The sequence below is a fragment of the Ips typographus genome, linkage group LG10 (assembly GCF_016097725.1).
Source record: "Ips typographus isolate SLU linkage group LG10, UJ_Ityp_2.0, whole genome shotgun sequence".
Lineage (NCBI taxonomy): Eukaryota > Metazoa > Arthropoda > Insecta > Coleoptera > Curculionidae > Ips > Ips typographus.
In genome coordinates, this window is record NC_138431.1 from 2,633,832 (window position 1) to 2,657,599 (window position 23,768).

At 33.7% G+C, this 23,768-nt stretch overlaps 1 protein-coding gene across 1 annotated transcript; it reads left to right on the forward strand.

Moving 5' to 3' along the window:
- Window positions 1-1,310: 1,310 nt before the first annotated feature.
- LOC145734529 (endoplasmic reticulum-Golgi intermediate compartment protein 2) lies at window positions 1,311-22,675 on the forward strand. The gene is made up of 6 exons (XM_081987951.1): window positions 1,311-1,454; window positions 1,517-1,715; window positions 6,323-6,478; window positions 9,578-9,741; window positions 9,797-10,076; window positions 22,194-22,675. The coding sequence occupies exons 2-6, from the start codon at window positions 1,592-1,594 to the stop codon at window positions 22,619-22,621; spliced, it is 1,152 nt and encodes a 383-aa protein (XP_081844077.1). The 5' UTR covers window positions 1,311-1,454; window positions 1,517-1,591; the 3' UTR covers window positions 22,622-22,675.
- The last annotated feature ends 1,093 nt before the right edge of the window (window positions 22,676-23,768 follow it).

The window sequence follows — 23,768 nt, forward strand, 5'->3', positions numbered from 1 at the left end:
ACCAATTTGTAGCCCTTGATATTCTCTTTTGACCATCCTGTATAGTATTTTTTCCTAAAATGTCGAATAACCGAGTTATTTACTGTTAAAACTGAGTTGTTTGCTGTACAGTTTGAATTTGACAGCCCATAACTCTGTGATTTTGACAGTTACAGGGTGGTTCAATATACCAATTTGTAGCCTTTGAAATTCTATTTTGACCATCCTGTATAGTGTTTTTTCCTAGAATGTCGAATAACCGAGTTATTTACTGTTAAAACTGAGTTGTTTGCTGGAAAGTTTGAATTTGACAGTTTTTACTGTGACAGCCCATAACTTTGTTATTTTGACAGTTACAAGGTGGTTGAATATACCAATTTGTAGCCCTTGAAATTTTCTTTTGACCACCCTGTATAGTTTTTTTCCTAAAATGTCGAATAACCGAGTTATTTACTGTTAAAATTGAGTTATTTCCTGTAAAGTTTGAATTTGACAGTTTTTACTGTGACAGCCCATAACTTTGTTATTTTGACAGTTATAGGGTGGTTCAATATACCAATTTGTAGCCCTTGAAATTTTCTTTTGACCACCCAGTATAGTTTTTTCCTAAAATGTCGAATAACCGAGTTATTTACTATTAAAACTGAGTTGTTTCCTGGAAAGTTTGAATTTTACAGTTTTTACTGTGACAGCCCATAACTTTGTTATTTTGACAGTTACAAGGTGGTTCAATATACCAATTTGTAGCCCTTGAAATTCTGTTTTGACCATCCTGTATAGCGTTTTTACCTAAAACTTCGAATAAGTGAGTTATTTACTATTGAACTGGGTTGTTTGCTGTAAAGTTTGAATTTAACAGTTTTTACTGTGACAGCCCATAACTTTGTTATTTTGACAGTTACAGGGTGGTTCAATATACCAATTTGTAGCCCTTGAAATTCTCTTTTGACTTGTATAGTAATTTTTCCTAAAATGTCGAATAACCGAGTTATTTATTGGTAAAACTTTCCAAAAATGGAAAATTTCCGACCCGAAAATTACCGCTTTTAACTGGAAAAATCAATGGGGGACAACTTAACAAACTGTCATCATCAGCTGTTTTATTACAGTAGAGTGGACGTAGGACAGATTCAAGTAAGAATGGTCGCTTGTTTCGTCATTTTCAAAGCTTTTTGTTGAAAAAACAATTGTTATTACTTGTAATTTAAGTGGCCTAATAACAATAAATTAAAAAAAAAAAATTGTATTGTAAGGGATTGCTTTAATCGTAAAATGCAGTGTTAAAATGGGTTGTCCTACGTAAACAACCAGTCCTATGCCTGATTAAGAAGGGTTGGCAACACTGTTTTTTTTGAAGATTGTTTTTTATGTTAGGTTAGGTTATTATACAGCTTCAAATCATAAAGAAAAACAAACATACAAATTAATTAAAAAGTGATTCTATTTATTTGGGAGTATTTAAGAAATGTGTACATGTTAATTTGTGGTTAGTTTAGCTGATAACCTGTCTAACGGCAACATTTTTTTATATATACAGTTGTCTGTATTATGTGGCATTGGAGTAGTAAGTAAAGTGGCTTTTTCCTCTTAATTAAGTACAAAAATTGGGAAAATGGAGACTGAAAAGGTGTCTATACCGAGGTACCGAGGGTCCCGACTGAATAAAGTGAAGAAAATGGACATTTTCCCTAAAATCGAGGACCCCTACAAAATGACCTCGTCTGTAGGAGGCACTTGTAAGTATTATCGACAATTTCACCTTATCAGTTTGTTAACTTTGTTAAATACCACCAAGTACTTTACTACCTAAGTAATCGGCAATATAATTGGCCCCAAAGGAGGCTATTTTGTTGTAGATATACAAGGTTAGCAACCCAAAGGGTTTTTTAAAAGTTTCTTAGGATCAAATGTTTATAGACATTTGAAAGCTTGGAGTTAAGATAATTGTGTTGTGTGCTATGTTTTAAAAATACTTTCATCTTTCATTGAGGGGCAGATTGTCAAAGTATTTTGGTGTACTCACTTTTTGAGGTATTACAATGCATTACAAGGTAGTATGAGGCATTTTGAGGTATTAATAAGGTATTTCATAGAATTTTGAGGCATTGACTGTATATTTCAAAATGATTTGTAATGTTTTCATTGAAATTTTGAACAAAATAAAGCCCAAATAAAGGAACTTTAGCAATATTTTAAGGAATACATTGTAGTAGACCAAGCAGTAGACAACATTTACCACCATTTGCACCATCAAACTTCAAGCCCAGCTTAAGTCAAGCATGGTCCGGACTGTGACTTTTTTGAACTGTATTCTACACAGTCTGAACCACACTTAGCTTAAAGTATGACAGTGCAAATGGGGGTTAAACTTCATTTTTAAGGTTACGTGACTGTTTTTGACAGGTGCCAATTGGACTTTACAGTGTTGCAAGCTCAAAAATTGAATTATCCAGGTCACATGACATGTATTTTGCAATTTAAGTTTGTACAACTGTCTAAATTTAATTTATCAATTTTCCTAAGTTTAAACTGCCTTCTGAAGGTCACGTGACTGTTTTTCACAATGTCAACTGGCCTTTACAGTGTTGCAAGCTCAAAAATTGAATTATCCAAGTCACGTGACGTGTATTTTGCAATTTAATTTTGTACAACTGTCTAAATTTAGTTAATCAATTTTCCAAATTTAAACTGCCTTCTAAAGGTCACGTGACTGTTTTTCACAATGTCAACTGGCCTTTACAGTGTTGCAAGCTCAAAAATTGAATTATCCAAGTCACGTGACGTGTATTTTGCAATTTAATTTTGTACAACTGTCTAAATTTAGTTAATCAATTTTCCAAATTTAAACTGCCTTCTAAAGGTCACGTGACTGTTTTTCACAATGTCAACTGGCCTTTACAGTGTTGCAAGCTCAAAAATTGAATTATCCAAGTCACGTGACGTGTGTTTTGCAACTTAAGTTTGTACAACTGTCTAAATTTAATTGATCAATTTTCCAAAGTTTGAACTGCGTTCTGAAGGTCACGTGACTGTTTTTGACAATGTCAACTGACCTTTACAGTGTTGCAAGCTCAAAAATTAAATTATCCAGGTCACGTGACGTGTATTTTGCAATTTAATTTTGTACAACTGTCTAAATTTAGTTAATCAATTTTCCAAATTTAAACTGCCTTCTAAAGGTCACGTGACTGTTTTTCACAATGTCAACTGGCCTTTACAGTGTTGCAAGCTCAAAAATTGAATTATCCAAGTCACGTGACGTGTGTTTTGCAACTTAAGTTTGTACAACTGTCTAAATTTAATTTATCAATTTTCCTAAGTTTAAACTGCCTTCTGAAGGTCACGTGACTGTTTTTCACAATGTCAACTGGCCTTTACAGTGTTGCAAGCTCAAAAATTAAATTATCCAGGTCACATGACGTGTATTTTGCAATTTAAGTTTGTACAACTGTCTAAATTTAATTGATCAATTTTCCTAAGTTTAAACTGCCTTCTGAAGGTCACGTGACTGTTTTTCACAATGTCAACTGGCCTTTACAGTGTTGCAAGCTCAAAAATTGAATTATCCAAGTCACGTGACGTGTATTTTGCAATTTAAGTTTGTACAACTGTCTAAATTTAGTTAATCAATTTTCCAAATTTAAACTGCCTTCTGAAGGTCACGTGACTGTTTTTCACAATGTCAACTGGCCTTTACAGTGTTGCAAGCTCAAAAATTGAATTATCCAAGTCACGTGACGTGTATTTTGCAATTTAAGTTTGTACAACTGTCTAAATTTAATTGATCAATTTTCCTAAGTTTGAACTGCGTTCTGAAGGTCACGTGACTGTTTTTCACAATGTCAACTGGCCTTTACAGTGTTGCAATCTCAAAAATTGAATTATCCAGGTCACATGACGTGTATTTTGCAATTTAAGTTTGTACAACTGTCTAAATAAAATTTATCAATTTTCCAAAGTTTAAACTGCGTTCTGAAGGTCACGTGACTGTTTTTGACAATGTCAACTGGCCTTTACAGTGTTACAAATTCAAAAATTGAATTATCAAAGTCACGTGACGTGTATTTTGCAATTTAAGTTTGTACAACTGTCTAAATTTAATTGATCAATTTTCCAAAGTTTAAACTGCTTTCTGAAGGTCACGTGACTGTTTTTGACAATGTCAACTGGCCTTTACAGTGTTGCAAGCTCAAAAATTAAATTATCCAGATCACGTGACGTGTATTTTGCAATTTAAGTTTGTTCAACTGTCTAAATTTAATTTTTCCATTTTCTTATTTCCTGTTCAAAATTTGGGTTAGTCTGTATTAGGATACTTATTAAATATTGATAATTACGAATGAATATATATGTCATAACTATAAAAATTCCACTCGTAAAGCTATAAAATGTGTTTGGTACTGTTTATCCTGATTTTACTGGATTTTAAAAGTGTTTTATGGTTTTACAGCTTTATGGAGAAAACTTGGACTTATCATGCATACAAATAAACCAAAATTAAGTCAGAAATAGACAACCAAATGTTACAAATGTCAAAAATGCACTGATGAAGGTATAAAATGCATTCAATGAATGGAATTTTTGGATTTTCTTGTTTGAGGCTGGAAAATTGACTTGAAAACTTGATCAACAAGGGATTTATCATGTTTTGACACTAGAAACTTGAAAAGTAGATAATTTGATAGAACTCACATTTCAGATATAAAAATTTACTTAATAATTTGAACAAAAAGGGAATTTTTAGATTTTTTGTTTGATGCTGGAAAATTGACTTAAAAACTTGATCACCAAGGGATTTTTCATGTTTTGACATTTGAAACTTGAAAAATGACTTGAAAAGTAGATAATTTGATAGAATTCAAATTTCAGATATAAAAATGTACTTAATAATTTGAACAAAAAGGAAATTTTTAAATTTTCTTGCTTGAGGCTGGAGAATTGACTTGAAAACTTGATCAACAAGGGATTCATCATGTTTTGACCTTAGAAACTTGAAATGTGACTTGAAAAGTAGATCATTTGATAGAACTCACATTTCAGATATAAAAATTTACTTAATAATTTGAACAAAAAGGGAATTTTTAGATTTTCTTGTTTGATGCTGGAAAATTGACTTGAAAACTTGATCAACAAGGGATTTATCATGTTTTGACATTTGAAACTTGAAAAATGACTTGAAAAGTAGATAATTTGATAAATTTCACATTTCAGATATAAAAATGTACTTAATAATTTGAACAAAAAGGAAATTTTAAAATTTTCTTGTTTCAACCTGGAGAATTGACTTAAAAACTTGATCAACAAGAGATTTATCATGTTTTGACATTTGAAACTTGAAATATGACTTGAAAAGTAGATAATTTGATAGAATACACATTTCAGATATGAAAACTTACTTAATAATTGGAATAAAAAGGAATTTTTATAATTTTCTTGTTGGGAACTGAAGAATTGACTTGAAAACTTGATCAACAAGGGATTTTTCATGTTTTGACATTTGAAACTTGAAAATTTGACAAATTGATCAAATTTACATTTCAGATATGAAAATTTACTTAATAATATGAACAAAAAGGGAATTTTTAGATTTTCTTGTTGGAAACTGGAGAATTTACTTGAAAACTTGATCATCAAGGGATTTATCATGTTTTGACATTTGAAACTTGAAAGATGACTTGAAAAGTAGATAATTTGATGGAACTCACATTTCAGATATAAAAATCTACTTAATAATTGGAACAAAAAGAGAATTTTTACATTTTCTTGTTTGAAGCTGGAGAATTGACTTGAAAACTTGATCAACAACGGATTTATCATGTTTTGACCTTAGAAACTTGAAATATGACTTGAAAAGTAGATTATTTGATAGAATTCTCATTTCAGATATAAAAATCTACTTAATAATTTGAACAAAAAGGAAATTTTTAAGTTTTCTTGGTTTAAGCTGGAGAATTTACTTGAAAACTTGATCAACAAGAGATTTATCATGTTTTGACATTAGAAACTTGAAAGGTGACTTGAAAAGTAAATAATTTGATAGAATTTAATTTAAAGGTGAAATATCTTCAAAACGATTATAACTAATTATAGGACATGATACACAAAATGTTTTTGAAACAACAAGCAGAATCCAAAAATGCAATAATATACAGGATGTCCCATTTAAAATGTAGCAACTTGGTCACTTACTTCCGGTTAAGCCGGAAGCGACAGAAACATAAAAATATTTTTAAAATGGGCCACATATTGAACTTATCTTAATTCCAGAATTTCAAATTTCTATAACTAGTTGATCCTAATAAACTTTTAATGAATGATTAGAATTTAGTGTTTTTTTTTCTAGTTTCTATTGTAACCTTTCTAATCATTGGAGGACTGGTGTACTCTGAAATAAGCTACTACTTGAACAGCAGATTTGTATTTAAATTTTCCCCAGATGTGCAGCTGGAAGAGAAGCTGAAAATTAACATTGATTTGACCGTTGCTATGCCCTGTGCATGTAAGTTACACCAATTCAGTACTATCAAGTTGAGTAGGTATTAGGTCTGTTTGCAGAGGCAATTTCTGACTGGTTTCCATCTCAGAAACAGTAAATGTCAAGTTTCATTGGTTGAATGCTCACGTGACTATGACGTTTTCTATCTTGTGACCAATGGATGTATCTATTGCTCTGATTACTAGTTGGAGATTCTTTCTGTGAACAGACCTATAGATTAATTCAAATTGAATTATCATTTTGCTGGGAACCAATCATTTACTTGTGGAATCTCTTATTCACACATTTAGTGCAGAACAAGTGTATTTGTATCATACTGATCTGCATAAAACTTATTTGGTATTATAATGTTTCTAATTGGTATTCTTATTGGTATTTTTTGCAAGAATTCTGATCTCATCAGATAATTTTGGAAAAATTTTTTTTGGTGTGAAAAAAATATCATAAATATACTGTTTTACAGGGTGTTACAAATTTGATGGATTATAGCATTGCCATCTCAGAAAATATAGTTGACAAAGCTTTAGTTAAATTGAGGTCAAGTTGCGCATTTTATTGCTAAATAAATTGTTAAAAAAAATGTCTATTACATCCAGAGATATCTGACAAAAACTGAAAAAATCAAATTATTCAATTTTTCTATTTTTTTTAAATACTTCATTATTGATTATTTTGGAAAATCATTGGACAGTCTGGAGGCACTTTTTTTTGCTATTTATCAAATAGTAGTTATGGGAAAATGACCGGTCAAGTAAATATTTTAATTTACCAGGAAAATTTGACCGGTAACAGGTAAATTACAAATACTGTGTTTCTGGCAGTTCAAATTTTAGCACCGCTTTTTTCCCTGACTGTACCAAATTTTGGTAGTGTTTCTCAGGTTATTAGATAGAAAATTTAATGAGGATTTCAAAAATGTGCTTAAAAGATTCATTTTCTTATTCCAAGTGGGTTTTACAAGTGATTTTGTCAATGGCTGTCCTTTTAAACTGTGTTTCTAGCAGTTCAAACTTCCACACCGGGTTTCTCCGTGATTGTACCAAATATTGTAGTGTTTTTTCAGGTTATTGAATAGAAAATTTAATAAGGATTTCAAAAATGTGCTTAAAATATTCATTTTCTTATTCCAAGTGGGTTTTACAGGCGATTTTGTCTCTGACTGTCCTTTCAAACTGTGTTTCTGGCTGATCAAACTTCGACACCGCTTTTCTCCGTGACTGTACCAAATATTGTAGTGTTTTTTCAGGTTATTGAATAGAAAATTTAATGAGGATTTCAAAAATGTGCTTAAAACAGTCATTTTCTTACTCCAAGTGGGTTTTACAGGTGTTTTTGTCAATGATGGTCCTTTTAAACTGTGTTTCTGGTCAGTTCAAAATTCGACACCACTTTTCTCCGTGACTGTACCAAATTTTGGTAGTGTTTCTGAGGTTATTAGATACAAAATTAATGAGGATTCCAAAAATGTGCTTAAAACAGTTATTTTCTTACACCAAGTGGGTTTTACAGGTGATTTTGTCAATGATTGACCTTTCAAACTGTGTTTCTGTCAGTTCAAACTTTGACAACGCTTTTCTCCCGGATTGTACTAAATTTTGTAGTGTTTCTCAGGTTATTGGACAGAAAATTGAAAGAGGTTTCCAAAAATTTGCTTAAAACAGTCATTTTCTTACTCCAAGTGGGTTTTACAGCCGATTTTGTCTCTGACTGTCCTTTCAAACTGTGTTTCTGTCAGTCCAAGCTTTGACACCGCTTTTCTCCCTGATTGTACCAAATTTTTTAGTGTTTCTTAAGTTATTGGACAGAAAATGTAATGAGGTTTCCAAAAATGTGCTTAAAACAGTCATTTTCTTACTCCAAGTGGGTTTTACAGGCGATTTTGTCTTTGACTGTCCTTTCAAACTGTGTTTCTGGCTGATCAAACTTCGACACCGCTTTTCTCCGTCACTGTACCAAATATTGTAGTGTTTTTTCAGGTTATTGGATAGAAAATTTAATGAGGATTTCAAAAATGTGCTTAAAAGAGTCATTATCTTACTCTAAGTGGGTTTTACAGGCGATTTTGTTTCTGACTGTCCTTTCAAACTGTGTTTCTGGCAGTTCAAACTTTGACACCTCTTGTCTCCCTGACTGGACCAAATTTTGGTAGTGTTTCTCAGACTATTAGATAGAACATTTAATGAGGATTTCAAAAATGTGCTTAAAACAGTTATTTTCTTACTACAAGTGGGTTTCACAGGCGATTTTGTCCCTGACTGTCCTTTCAAACTGTGTTTCTGTCAGTTCAAGCTTTGACACCGCTTTTCTCCCTGATTGACCAAATTTTGTAGTATTTCTTAGGTTATTGGATAGGAAATTTACTGAAGATTCCAAAAATGTGCTTAAAACAATCATTTTCTCACTCCAGGTGGGTTTGACAAGCAATTTTGTCTCTGACTATCAAACTGTGTGTGCAAAAGTTGCAAAAATCAGGGTTTACAAAAGTGTTCTTGCAGTATTCGATACATAACGGGTGTCTGAGATTTATGACAGTTATTTTGACGGTGGTCATCTTCCAAAAACCACATGATAAATGTCACTAATGTCAAAACTTCAAAACTTGCCTAGAATTTGAGAGAATTACAGTTTTATTACAGATTTCTAAACAAGATGTTTTTCTGAGATTTATTACCGTTATTTGGACAAAGAAAACAAGTACGTCTACAGTACACAAAATAAACAGCAAAAATCAAAGAAAATTTAAGAGAAAACATGAGGTTGACAGATGTCCTGACTTTTAGTGTAATTTGATATTTGAATTAGCGTATACCGTAAAGCCGATTCAGAGTTCTGTAACCGTATGAGGTAGGAGGTAACAGGAAACCGTAAAAAAATTAGTTTTAGCTGTGGTTTTGGTTACAGACGCGTCGCTTTGCTCTTCGGGATTTAATCTTGACATACGTTCAATAAAAGCTTCTTTCTAAACCTTGGTTAATAATATTCTATTATTTTTACTAAATTTACGCCCATTATTAGATTTAAAAGTATACATTTACGGTAAAATTGACCTAAAATTGTCTAAAAATTGGCATTACAATGTAAACAGCTAAATATGTTTTCCAGTGGTAGGAACTGACGTACTAGATTCAACCAACCAAAACACGTACAAATTTGGACAGCTCGAAGAGGAAGACACTTGGTTTGAATTGTCCGAGAACCAAAAACTTTACTTTGAGAATAAGAAACACTTCAATTCCTATCTCAGAGAGGAGTATCATGCCGTTAAGGTTGGTTTTCGACGGACAACAACGGCTAGAATTTGCTGATTTTGTTTCGATGCAGGATTTGCTGTGGGAAAGCAGCTTTTCCACGCACTTTGGCGAGTTTCCGTCTAGAGAAGACAACCCCAATAGGCCGCACGATGCTTGCCGCATCTACGGCAGTTTGGTTTTGAATAAAGTGGCCGGGAATTTTCATATTACCGCTGGGAAAAGTATAAGTTTGCCACGTGGACACATCCATATCAGCGCATTTATATCGGACAGGGAATATAATTTTACGCATCGCATTAACCAGCTTAGTTTTGGGGATCCCAGTCCTGGGATTGTTCATCCATTGGAAGGTAATTATTTATTGTTATTTTTCTTGTTTTATCCAAAATGCTGTATTTTGAGGTAATTAGTTCTCACTTGAGAGCAATTTCTTCATTTCTTCAGAGCAGTGATTTGCAATAATAGTTATTTCTTCTTATCCTGGTATTTGTATGATTTAGATTTTTTTTGACACCCTCGCCTCTCTCTTTTGTCATCACGTCACACTGACCGGTTTCAGAGGAAACCGAATAATGCGGCATTAATGGGGCTGTTCCTAGATTTGGGAACGCCATCTGTACTTTCTAACTCATAGAGTTGAGTACAGATGTCACCAGATGTTGCACAACAACTATATTGTTACGATTTTCCCGTGGGTTTACACAAAGTCAGTTTAACTCAACAATTAATAAATTTATTTCATTAAATTTATTAAAAACACTCCGTACAATAATTAACTCAGCTACTAAAAAAACACTACTACAATTCCACAATTATTCCACTATTTAAACTTTACCGCGTTCCCAAATTCACTACTCCCGGCGTCGACACCGCTTCTTTTATATTCGCAAACCACGAATGACCGCAAAACGCTTCGCGATTTGCCTCGAATATCAAAGATTCTTCCAGGTGTGGCGCTTCCTAACTGTGGCCTACTTTAACACGCGCCCGGCCAGATATTGCGGCGCATCGATTTTATCCCGAATCGAGTGCTCGTTCAGAAGTATCGAGCATAGTAGGCCCAAACTGTAACAATATTATTACATGTTTGGATTGTACGTCATATTCTAGACATGTTTCTTGTATTAATGTCATACACTTATCTGTATTCGTTTCTGAGATATATATGTGAAATTTAATATCTTCAGTCTCCAAAACAATAATTTTAATTTATGCATATCAAGAAACGTTTTTTTCTTGGTTTTTGTATTTTATCGTGTTATACAAGGTTTGTTCTAAGAGTGGGTGAAGAAAAACGATAAAATATATTATACAGGATGGTCAAAAAAAGAGCTCAAGACATCAGTTTTAAAAAAGGACGTTTTTCAAATTAAACACTTCTTTTGTCTGATTCTTGTTCGCAGAGATGCTGCACAGTGGAATAAAACTATCGGTTACTTCGGTTACACGCTGTATTGAAAGAATAAATGTGCAAAAAGGGTTTTTAACACGTTTTTCTTAACTTCTATCCTTTTTTTATATTTATACCGCCATAAACACACTAAAAGTCAAAGTCATTAACATCATATAAGTCATATGTCATCAGTGACACTAATGACATTTCACATTCATATACTTGCAGAATTGTATTCGTATTTCTACACTCCCCCGCAATTCTGCAAATCTAAAACTAACATAAGCATGAACAAAATACTAAACTAAAATGTAAATTGAGCAAGACTGTTACATTTCTACAAATCCTCCATAACATTTAATTTATTTCTGAAATACTTAATAAATTTATTCATTGATAAAGGTTTTGTAAACATGTCAGCAATCTGCTCACCTGTTTCTACATAGTGTAACTCGATTTCATTTCTTAATACATAGTCACGTATGAAATGATGTTTCACGTCAATATCCCAACTAGCAAACTTGTTTTAAAATTGGAAGTTTTGGTGACAAAAATATTTTATTACCATTATGTAAAAGTTTTCCTGTGATTTATATATTTTATAAAAGGTTCACCTGCAACTAAATTGTGTTGGCTTAAAATCTACATTATAAAATTATTACCATCACATTTCCATGACAAATATTATGGTTATCTAATAAAACTATTATTATAAAATCGCAAAAGGACTTATAGCTACTTTACTTGCACCACTATAAAACATTTCAGCTAACTTTCTCGAAATTGTTGCAATAATATTTTATAAAGGACATTGTGTGATTGTCTAACTTTGCTATACAATTATTTTATAATTTATCTCGACGTTTTTATAGAATTATTTTATTTGGCAGTCGTTTAGTATAGTTTCATAACTGTTTCATTGTTGTTTTATAAGCGTGTTGTGTTGTTAACCTGACATTGCTTTAAAATTATTTTATACGTATTTTATTTGCCGCTTTAATTAAAATATTCTATTAAGATGTTCACTATAACAATTTTTCTGAAGATTATTGTACACTAAAATGTGGTTATGTTAAATAAATTATTTTGTATTTGTGTAAATAATTTATAGCTGAACACAATTTATCTTAGTAAGTACGTGGTAAAAAATATAATATATAAAATTAAAATGATATACTTTATTATGAATTATAGCTGAAAATGAAACATCAAAAATCAAACTGGAAAAAAATTAAAAAATGTGGAGCGTTTCGCAGAAAAGTACAACTGCGTTAAGAAAATATTATGCATAATAAAAGCTTTTATTTTGTAAGGAATAATAGCACTCAAGGGATTGCAGTAGCTGATAATAGTGATAATGAAGCACTTCCATCTTGCAGTGCCCAAATATTTGAAAAAAATAATAATTATATGGTATGTTTACACATTTATTCAGACAAATTTAGAGGTTAGGTTTATCGTTTGGCGGGTTTTTTTAGTTGCCTATGCCTAACATTTTAAAACCAAATTACGACACTTTTGTCGTGTAGAGCTACCTGAACTCCGTTATAAAATAAATCTCCCTCCATTTATTTTTATTAAGATTGCTTTAACACATTCTCAAGACTTCGTACTCCTAGGTTATGTTGTATTATTATTACTGTTTTTTCTATAAAACAGAGTAATAGGCCGAACAGGGCCGTATCCAGTGTCCTCGTATCGCCATCTCAAAACTTTCAAATATGAAAAAAAGCAAACAAAAATAAGATGACGATATGAAATTGATGGCAGGCAAATATTTTGAATATGCTGTTTGCTTTTTATTTTTACTATTACAATTACAGCTGCTTTATGCAATGGGAAAATGCTTTTTATTATACTTCTTTGAAAACCCTCTATATTTTCATCTCTATTAGGACAACGCGTTTTTCTGTGCGCCCGCACGGATTTTTTTTTCGCTGAATTAAAATGCTGAGTAAAATGGCTTTAAAATAGAAACGTACAGCACAATATATTAAATTTAAGACAATTTATAAGCCGACAAGTATTTTTTTGAATTTTTATAGACATTGCCTGACAGTGATAACTTACCACAACTAAATCACCTTTGAACTACTTTAAACCAGTCATTGAAATGATCAATTAGATGTCAGTCATTCCCAACAATTATATTAAAATATACTCAGGAGATAATTCCGATATTCCAGAATACATCTTAAAACAAGTGGCACAGTCAAACGCAAATTTACTGCCAGAGAAATCTAGGGCAAAATATGAACAAGAATATCATTTTTAAGTCTTTTTTTCTTAAGTCTGGTTTTTATGCCTTCGTTTTTAAAGAAGTATAATGAAAATTATCCTTCATAATTAGTCCAAAAACAGGTTTTCCGTGCTTTGCTTCACTTCCGGTGTTCGGCTTCGCCTCACATCTGAATTGGTCATACGTGAACGGAAAAACCCTTATTTTTGTACTCCTAATGAAATACCTATACTATTTTGTAATTGAAAATGTACTTTACCGCACGATTGTTCATGGCGGATTTTCTTTTTTATTTGCAAAGTCAATTCGTTAAGATTCGCAATTTCCATCGCCAATGACATTGAAAAAGCAAGATATTGCAATTGAAAAAAAGCGAGTGCCAGACCTGCGTTATGGGTTCCGCTTCTCTGTTCTGTGACATCTTTGTTTTATTATCATTTTATAAATGTTGCTTGTTTACTAATTTGTCACAGAAAAGCTACGTTGTGTGCATAACTGTTTTATAAAATGGAGCCATTTTGTTTTAATAGTTTAAGGGGTTATAAATAAAAAATATTAAATAAAACTAATAAACACACATGGTTTCTACTGTTTTTGAAGATGAAACGATAACTTATTAAGAAAGTGTTGATAAAATTATTATCACTTATTTTTTGTTGAAAAATAAATTTAAAAACCTAACCTCTAATTTTACAATATTACTAAGAAAATTATTAAACTAACATTGTCGTGAGGCCCGATAAAAATCTGTCATAAACATAATATATGATTCACAGAAAAATTTCGTTCGCACTATAAAAGAGGGTAAGCACTACGCGAAAGCACTCACATCATGAGTTGAGTTTATCAGTATGGCGTCTGTTTGTAAAACGGACCTGGTCCCCATCTTGGCTTCCATGTTCGTGATTCCTTTTAGTAGATAAACAGAAAGCGTTTATAATGCAAAAATTATTTTGCAGCTATCTTAATACATTTTAAAAACAAAACCGTTTCATTAAAGTAAATTCACTACACACATCGATTTTATAACGACTGTCAAATAAACTTGTATAAAACTGTTAAAAAGCAATTACATTATTGTTTTAGAGTTCCTGCTGTATAGCAGTGGCTGTGGAAACTATAAAAACTGTTCTATAGAAGTCGCAGTTAAGATTTTATAGTGGTATTAATAATGTTTACATATGTATTTTATAAGCTATTTGGGGTTAATTTTGCAGCTTTTATTCAATCACAATGTTTTATAAGGTGGTGCCAATTTTGCGTTTATAAGTATCGAGTAGTTGTTTTTAAAATGTTCATAAGCTTATGCTGTTTTATAAGAAAACGTTGCCGCATTTCTAATAAAACAAAAAATTGCTAGTTGGGATGCTTACTTTGCTTTGTTTCGAGGGTTGAAGCCATTTTTATACAGGACTGGTTGTCCTCGAATATTTTAATAGGGTCAATAATCTCTGTATTTAAAATATCTTCCAAAAGGTGTTTTATAAAGATGACTTCAGTTAGGCATTGGGATAAAGCAACATATTCTGCTTCAGAACTTGAAATAGAAACTGTACACTGTTTTTTAGTTTTCCATAAAACTAAGTTACCATAAACATAAATTAAGTATCCTGACACACTTTTTCTATCTGACACATCATTGGCAAAGTCCGCATCAACATAGGCTAAAAGGGTATCATTTGCAATATCACATTTTGTTTTTGAAAACTTTAAACCAAAATTTTTAGTTCCTTTTAAGTATTTCAAAACGCACTTTAAATGTCTCCAATGAGTTTCTGTAAAACAATTTTGAAATTTACTAAAGTAAGTTTGAATTTGAAGTTTCATCAGTACATTTTTCTAAATTAACATTAGGATGAATTGGTATATTACTTGTGTTACAATCAGTCATGTTAAAAATCTTAAGAACTTTTTCAATCAGGTCTTTTTGCGAAATAAAAATCTCATTCCTATCTATTTTAATATCTAATCCTAAAAATCTCAAACTTGTTGAATTAGTTAAATCTTTCATTTGAAAAGCTTTCGTAAAGTCCTGTTTAATATTATAAATATCTGACTCACTACTTGACTACTATTAAATCATCTACATGCACAAGCAAATATGTTTTAGAATCAGTTTTCATTTTATAATAGAAGCATGGATCACTTTTGGATCTTAAAAATCCCAATTCTAACACATATTGATTAAAGGTTTCATACCAGCATTTTGATGACTGCTTAAGACCATATAATGATTTTTGCAACTTACATACAAGGTTTGCATCAGTAGACATATCAACTCCTTTTGGAATGTACATGTACACAGGAGTTTTCAAAATCCCATTCAAAAAGGCACTTTTTACATCCAATTGATGTATCACTAAATTGTCTTTGACTGCAAGAGAAAAAAGCACTCTTATAGTCACCATTCGAGCAACTGGTGCATACACTTCTTCACTAAAGTCAGTTTGTTGGTAACCTCTAGCTACCAGTCTAGCCTTTTTCACTTTAACTCCGTTTAAGTCCTTTTCTTTGAATATCCACTTGGAGTCAATAACATGTTCTTCTTTTGGAACATCATCTTTAGGCACAATTGCCCAGGTGTTGTTATTCTCCAATGCTTCCAATTCTTGTTTGATAGCTTGTTTCCAACCTAATTCGCCATGATTTTCTTGGTCAATTGCATCTTCATAAGTTTCAGGTACATTTTTTTTTTTTTGGGTTCCACAGATGGACAGTGAATGTCAAACTTAGAGCCGTAGCAAAACTGTAGAAATAAACTTTATTAAAGTCGATTTTCGCTTGCACTAAGTGGCCAATATAACGGAAAACCCATTGGAATAGTGGTGGCTTTTCAGGCAAATTTGACCCTTACGAAAATTGTCATTTGCAAAATCGGTTTTTCAAGAAAATTTCTATACATTACATCGTAGTGGACCTATAGTAGCTCATGTAACCGTGTTTTCTTAATTTTCCAGGGTAAAATTAGCGCTAACCAGTCAAACAGTGTTTCTAGGACACCCTGTCTGTAAACCGTAAATAACACGCGTATTTGTAACACTTTGTATATACTTTTATATGTCGATGGACAGCCAATGAAATGAGCTTTCCATTGACGTATAAAAATCGGTTGGTTAGTGGTACCGTTTGGCTACGAGAGGGCGTCAACTTTGACCAATTTTTTTTTGTGTATTCTTTTGTTTAATATTCAAAAACCCGCTTAATTGCACTATTTTTGCTCGAGTTTTATACGTCAATGGAGAGCCAATGGAATGAGCTTTCTAAAAACTTCCCAACATGGGTTGATAAGTTAAACGGTTTGGCCGCTAGAGAACATCAAAGTTGATTATCTCTTTTATGACTTTTTTCGTGCATCCTTTTGTTCAATCTTCAATAACTCGTTTATTTGCACCATTTTTAGTAGTGTTTTATACGTCAATGGATAGCCAATGCAATGAGCTTTTTAACAGTCTCCCAATTTGAATGAGTAGGTTAGACGGGTTATCCGCTAGAGGGTGTCAAGGTTGACTATCTTTTATATGATTTTTTTCGTGCATCCTATAAAGGCTTTCACGTCCAGTCAAAACTAAAATATTGTTACGATTTTCCCGTGGGTTGACACAATAGTATATTCTATATTAAGAGCGGAAAGTATATATTTGCCGCTTGCACATGAAATTTGCAGCTTGAGGCGAAGCCGAACGCTGCAATCATGTAAAAGCGGCAAAAGTACTTTTGGCTCGAAATATAGACGATATTTTTTCGACGACTGCTGTGGGGTGGATTAGAAGGACAACTCACATCATTTTCGTCGCTCGAACTCATTGTCACCGATAAATCACTTTGACGGAATGTGGTTATTTCAAACAGGTATGTCAAGCGTTGTTATGGAAACGCCGAAAAAAGTTGGTGACTAGATTGTTAGTAGAAAGCGAAAACGCTCTAGAGCAGAAAATCTCTCTTTCTGCTCGCGCGCGGCAAATAACCCCTTTCTGCTTCTAAATGGAAGCGTACATGAGGTACTTTCAAAGTAAGTCGTCGAAAAAGTCAATTTAACTCAACAATTAATAAATTTATTTACACTTCAAAACACTCCGTACAATAACTAATTCAGTTCCTAAAAACACTACCACAATTATTCCACTATTTAAACTTTACCGCGTTCCCAAATTCACTACCACACTACCACGCCGTCATCGACGCTTCTTTTATATTCGCAAACCACGTTCTAGAATGACCGCAAAACGCTTCGCGATTTGCCTCGAATATCAAAGATGCTTCCAGGTGTCGCTTCCTAATTGTGGCCTACTTTAACACGCGCCCGGCTAGATATTGCAGCGCATCGGTTTTATCGAGTATCGAGCATAGTAGGCCCAAACCGTAACAATTTGAAAATGTGAAGTAGTAGTCCATTTTTTCTCAAAGTGGAGGTGTAAGTGTAAAGTGATAGGAAAGAACACACAGCCTTCTCCACAAAAAAATTATTCAAACCCCCAAAATGTTAGAGGGGTCGCTCGACATATGTTTCGGGCACATAAGTACCCATCTTCAGGAGCCCATATGACAAGGTGAAACGCCGGCTATCTTTCTTTAAAGGGGAGACAGCAAGACCCAAATTTAAAATTAATATGCCGTAAGGCCAAACATTACTGTTGTACTTAAAGAAGTTTAAAAAATCTTATTATGGAGAAAACACTAAAACTAACGGCATATTAATTTTAAACTTGGGTCTTGCTTTCTCCCCTTTAAAGAAAGATAGCCGGCGTTTCACCTTGTCATATGGGCTCCTGAAGATGGGTACTTATGTGCCCGAAACATATGTCGAGCGACCCCTCTAACATTTTGGGGGTTTGAATAAATTTTTTGTGGAGAAGGCTGTGTGTTCTTTCCCATCACTTTTAAAATATGAAAGATATCCGGGATTATAAGCCGTGGTCCAATGGAATTCCGATGAAATAACGGTCGAAGTGCTCTTCCGTATCTCTCGACGACGACTGGCGCGTCGGTCGTATTTATACCCGTGGGATATATCCGGTTAGGCGTCGGCGCGCACGGTGTCTGGCGCAAACATCTACACCAGTGGGGGGCTGAACCTGCGCATAACGGCTACGAATCGGTGCGCACGATGTCTGGCGCAAGGTTCGTTTCCACTCCGAATCTAACAAGGTGATCTCTTCCTTTCTGTTGATGATGTTCTTGTGCTTAAAGATCTCAATGGCTTCTGTAGTTAATCTAGGATAGTAACGTTGTGATCGATCCAAAACCTCCACCTCTTCAAAACGAATATCGTGTCTTCTGGAAAGTGCATGTTCTGCCACCGCCGATTTGTCGGTCTGTCCCAGTCTGCAACTTCTCTTGTGCTCTGCTATTCTCGTGTTGACACTACGTTTAGTCGTGCTAATATACAGTGCGTTTTTTTTAACGCGCAACATAGGATTTTACGTGTTAAATTTTTAAGCCCATGTTAGACCATTTTATTTTGGAACTGCAAGTCTATAACTTGACGGGTGTGTCTTTAGTACCCTGAAGCTTAAGTAAGTCTACCAATTTGGTCTAAAAAGTGATTAAAAACTGGAAAAAAATCATTTTTTTTCGAAAAGATTTTATCGTTCCATACTCCCTGTATGTATTGTTGTTCCTTGTTGTTTTTATACTGGCAGGGCAGGTAGCAGGTAAAGTGGCATATTTTGACTGCATCACGACCCGACATCTTTTGAACGTCAAAAGGGCATTTTATGATTGTTTGGAATACTGTTTGGCTTCAAACGGAGGTCACTTTGAACAATTCACTTATAAAAATACTTCTTTTGTTTTTAACTTTCTTGATATAAAGTTAATGATCACCCTGTTTTACTTTCTACGCCAAATTTTACCTGCTACCTGCCGTACCAGTATCAAAAACAACAAAGAACAACAATGCATACAGGGAGTATGAAACGATAAAACCTTTTCGAAAAAAGATGATTTTTTGCAAGCTTTTTAACACTTTTTAGGCCGAATTGGTAAACTTACTTAAGCTTCAGGGTACGAAACAGCCACCCGTCAAGTTTTATACTTGTAGTTCCAAAATAACATGGTCTAACATGGGCTTAAAAATTTAACACGTAAAATCCTATGTTGCGCGTTAAAAAAAAACGCACTGTATACGGATCGACAGCTGCACGGGATCCTGTAAACTCCAGGAGCAAAGGAGCCCGTTTGTCTTTGGCCGATCTGAGACTCTGTCGTATCGTGCGAGTTGGTTTAAAGACCGTCTTGACCTTGGGCTTCTCTAAAATCCTTCCAATCCTTTCCGTGACCTTGTGTATGTATGGTAAGCAAGTCCAACCAACTTTCTTTTCAACTTCCCCCGCTTGTTGTCTACGTAGTTCGATGTTCATAATAATATTCATAATTTTTCACTTGATTTTTCATTGCATTCTAACGGAATTCATTAAAATTACCAAACTTTATTTATGTTTAAAAATTTGAATGGTAGATAGTTGTTGTGCAACATCTGGTGACATCTGTACTCAACTCTATGAATTAGAAAGATGGCGTTCCCAAATCTAGGAACAGTCCCATTAATGCCGCACATTCATTAATACCGAATGATGGCATCCAGTTGACCATACTTGAATGGCAGTTCACCATTTTTGAATGGTAGGATGTTGTATAGAAAAAAATATTTTATGAATTTTTTTTATAATATAATTTAGACGTTCCCAATTCTATTAATAGTTTTCAAAATACTGTTCTCGCGGAGTGAGTTTACCCGTGCGTCACAACGGCTACGTCATTTATAATCATATGAATCAAATCAAGTTTTCGTCAACAAACCTGTTGTGTTCATATTATAGAAAAGGGCGTGTCTAAAGCTTCGTCACGTTTAAAATTTTGCGTGTATTGTCAGTCAGAAAGTAGAGATCTTTGGCTGCAAATTTGCACTAAAACAACCTTATACCAAAGCAAATCAAAAATATCTTGACCGAAATAACATTTTTTATTTATGAGAAGTCTCCGTTTGGATCATAGAATTCCGTCTAAATTTTAAACCTAATTTATTTACCAAAATTCGCAGAGATATGTATCACCAATATGAAGTATTTCTGTAACTTTAAGCTCTTGATTTAGGTTCTGGATGGTTACATGTTTCTCTAAAATAAATACAACAAATTAAAAATTCAATAAGACATTCTGTACTTTATTATTAATATGTTTGAAGAAATTTTTATGAAAAATCTATAATGCAACCGAAAAATCTCAGTCTCTGGAAACAATGAAATGTTAATAGATGTTTCTTACAAAAGTAGATATATTTTACTATTATTAACATACTATCGTTGTACATATCATATAATGTATTTCAAACATCCATTTTAATTCTTTCAGATAAATCAGTGGTCTTGACCCGTCGATAACGTCTCGATTTACGTTTTCTAGGTGAGGAAATCATAAGATTTCTTGCTTGCTTTTTCCGAATCGAATAAACAGTTTTGCGGGAAATTTTCAAAGCAGCTGCAACCTTTTAGTATCAAAAAAAATACATCAGTAAGAATATGTAAGGTCTTAAAATTTCTTATTTTCTTCCTGAACAGATGATAAAGCTTCTAAAGGCCCTCCATTGGTTAAGAATTAACTGCTGGGCTTGTCTGTGGAGAATTTTTCCAGGCATTTTTTAAGTAATTCCGAATTTAGGAAAAACCAAATGGCTAAAGAAAAACCATAATAGACACTCCCACTTTTTTTTTCAAAACAGGTTAGTAATTGTGCCAATTTTGGTTAGATTGTGACAGCCGACATAAAAAAAATAACAATATTAATAATAATATTATGAAAGTACTTACAGAATGTTAAAAGCGTAAAAACAATAGCTCTTAAAAGAACTGTGGTGGTGTGGTAAATAGAAAACTTTATAAATGATTAACAACACAAAGAAACTCGATGGTTTCGATGGTTTTCAAACTGACAATGACTGAAATAGAAGCGCTAATCAGTAAATGTTTTTTTTTTGGAAGACATTCACTTAGATATTTACCCTTTCTGAAAGTGAACAATAGACAAGGATGAAGTCAATAATGCATGTCTACTTCTAAATCACAGGGGGGTGACGCACGGGTAAACTCAGTCCGCAAGAACAGTACCTCCAGTAATGCCCATTAATTCCTAAAGTGTGTACACCATAATGCCCCAGCGGTTTACCTTAAGTTCGTTACTAGACAGTATCGTGAGTGGCCCGCTTAGAGGTATCGATACAATCAACCACAAGATCTAAGGGCGCAAACGCACTGAGCGACCAGTCGCAACAACCAGGCCGCGGCGATCATAAATATCATTATAGTAAATGGTTCAACACAATGAATAAAAAAAATGTAAACATAGCAGGAAGGAGCAATAGCAAACAAAGTGGGTGACAGAAACAAGAGTGAGGGGGGGAGTAATATGGCGGCCGTCAATACTTGTTAATCTTGTCCACTGTACAACTTAATTTAAATTTGCAAAACTCAACTGTTAAAGAACCACAAACAAACAAAACAAACTAACACTATACTACAACAAATACAAACAACAAATTTTTGCGGGTTTGAAACTCCAAACTTTCAATGACTTTGCGTCAATTCAACTGCGCAGTAGGCGAATGCGCAATCAAAGATGGTGGACTTCCGCCCCCCTCGCTTAATGCACAAACGGGTTATAATTTGTATTATTGTTACCTCCTGATACTTGTTCTTTTACTCATTGGTGCAACACGTATTACCGACTGCGACCAATAATGATATTTATGGTCGCAGCGGCCTGGTGGTTGCGACCAGTCGCTCAGTGCGTTTACGCCCTTAAATACGACACATTTATCTTGAAACACCCTGTTTTTTCTAGGTGACGAACTAATATTAACCAACCCAATGACTGTGGTAAACTACTTTATCGAGGTGGTACCTACCACGGTAAAAACCTTTTTAAACACCGTCAGTACTTACCAGTACAGCGTCAAAGAACTGACTCGACCAATAAACCACGATAAGGGCAGTCACGGAATTCCGGGGATTTACTTCAAGTACGACATGTCAGCGTTGAGAGTGACCGTCAGCCAGGAGCGCGATAACTTGGGCATGTTCCTGGCGAGATTGTGTTCAATTGTTGGGGGAGTTTTTGTTTGTTCGGGTATTTTGAACAGTGCGGTGCAACTGGTTATTAATTTTGTCACCTGTAATTGGGCTAAAAGTAGCGAAAATACGGGGGAGAAGAAAGTGATTCAACCAAACCAACAAGTGTTCCAAACTGTCATTTCTGATAGTCCCAAATAGTTTGTTATTGTCTGGTTTCGTGCGAAAGAAATTAAATGTTTTATGTTTGATTAATTTTTTTTGTGTTATTATTATACAGGGTAACCCAAATTCTTGAAATATATAAATAACAAAATATAAAGATTCATTACAATTTCAAAACCTTGACACTTCACGTCACTTGATAGCTTCACGTTCTGACTGAGGCAAACTTTCACAGTTATGACAGTAGTCACGTAATCCTCAGACACTGGACATACTGATTCTCATGTCACAAACGTCAAAATAATTTTCAAAAAGCTAAAAAGTTCATGTATGTCTGATCATTCAGAAATATTAAACCTTGACATTTTATAGCTTCACGTCCTGACGGAAGAACATTTTTGCAGTTATGACAGCAGTCACGTGACCTTAAGACGCTTGATATACTGAATATCATATCACAAACGTCAAAAACACTTTCGTAAAGCTAAAAAGTACATGTATGACTGATCATCCAAAAGATAGAACAACCTTGACACTTTATAGCTTCACGTCCTGACTGAGGCAAACTTCTACAGTTATGAGAGCAGTCACGTGACTCTCAGATGCTTGACATACTGAATATCATGTTACAAACGTCGAAAACACTTTCATAAAGCTGAAAAGTTCATGTATGTCTGATCACTCAGAAGATATTAAAACATTGACCCTTTTATAGCTTCACGTCTTAACTGAGGCAAACTTTCGCAATTATGACAGCAGTCACGTGACCCTCAGACACTGGACATACTGAATATCATGTCACAAACGTCAGAAACACTTTCGTAAAGCTAAAAAGTTCATGTATCTCTGATCATTCAGAAATATTAAACCTTGACATTTTATAGCTTCACGTCCTGACGGAAGAAAATTTTTGCAGTTATGACAGCAGTCACGTGACCTTAAGACGCTTGATATACTGAATATCATATCACAAACGTCAAAAACACTTTCGTAAAGCTAAAAAGTACATGTATGACTGATCATCCAAAAGATAGAACAACCTTGACACTTTATAACTTCACGTCTTGACTGAGGCAAACTTTTACAGTTATTACAGCAGTCACGTGACCCCCAGACGCTTGACATACTGAATATCATGTTACAAATGTCAAAAATACTTCCATGAAGCTGTAAACTACATTTT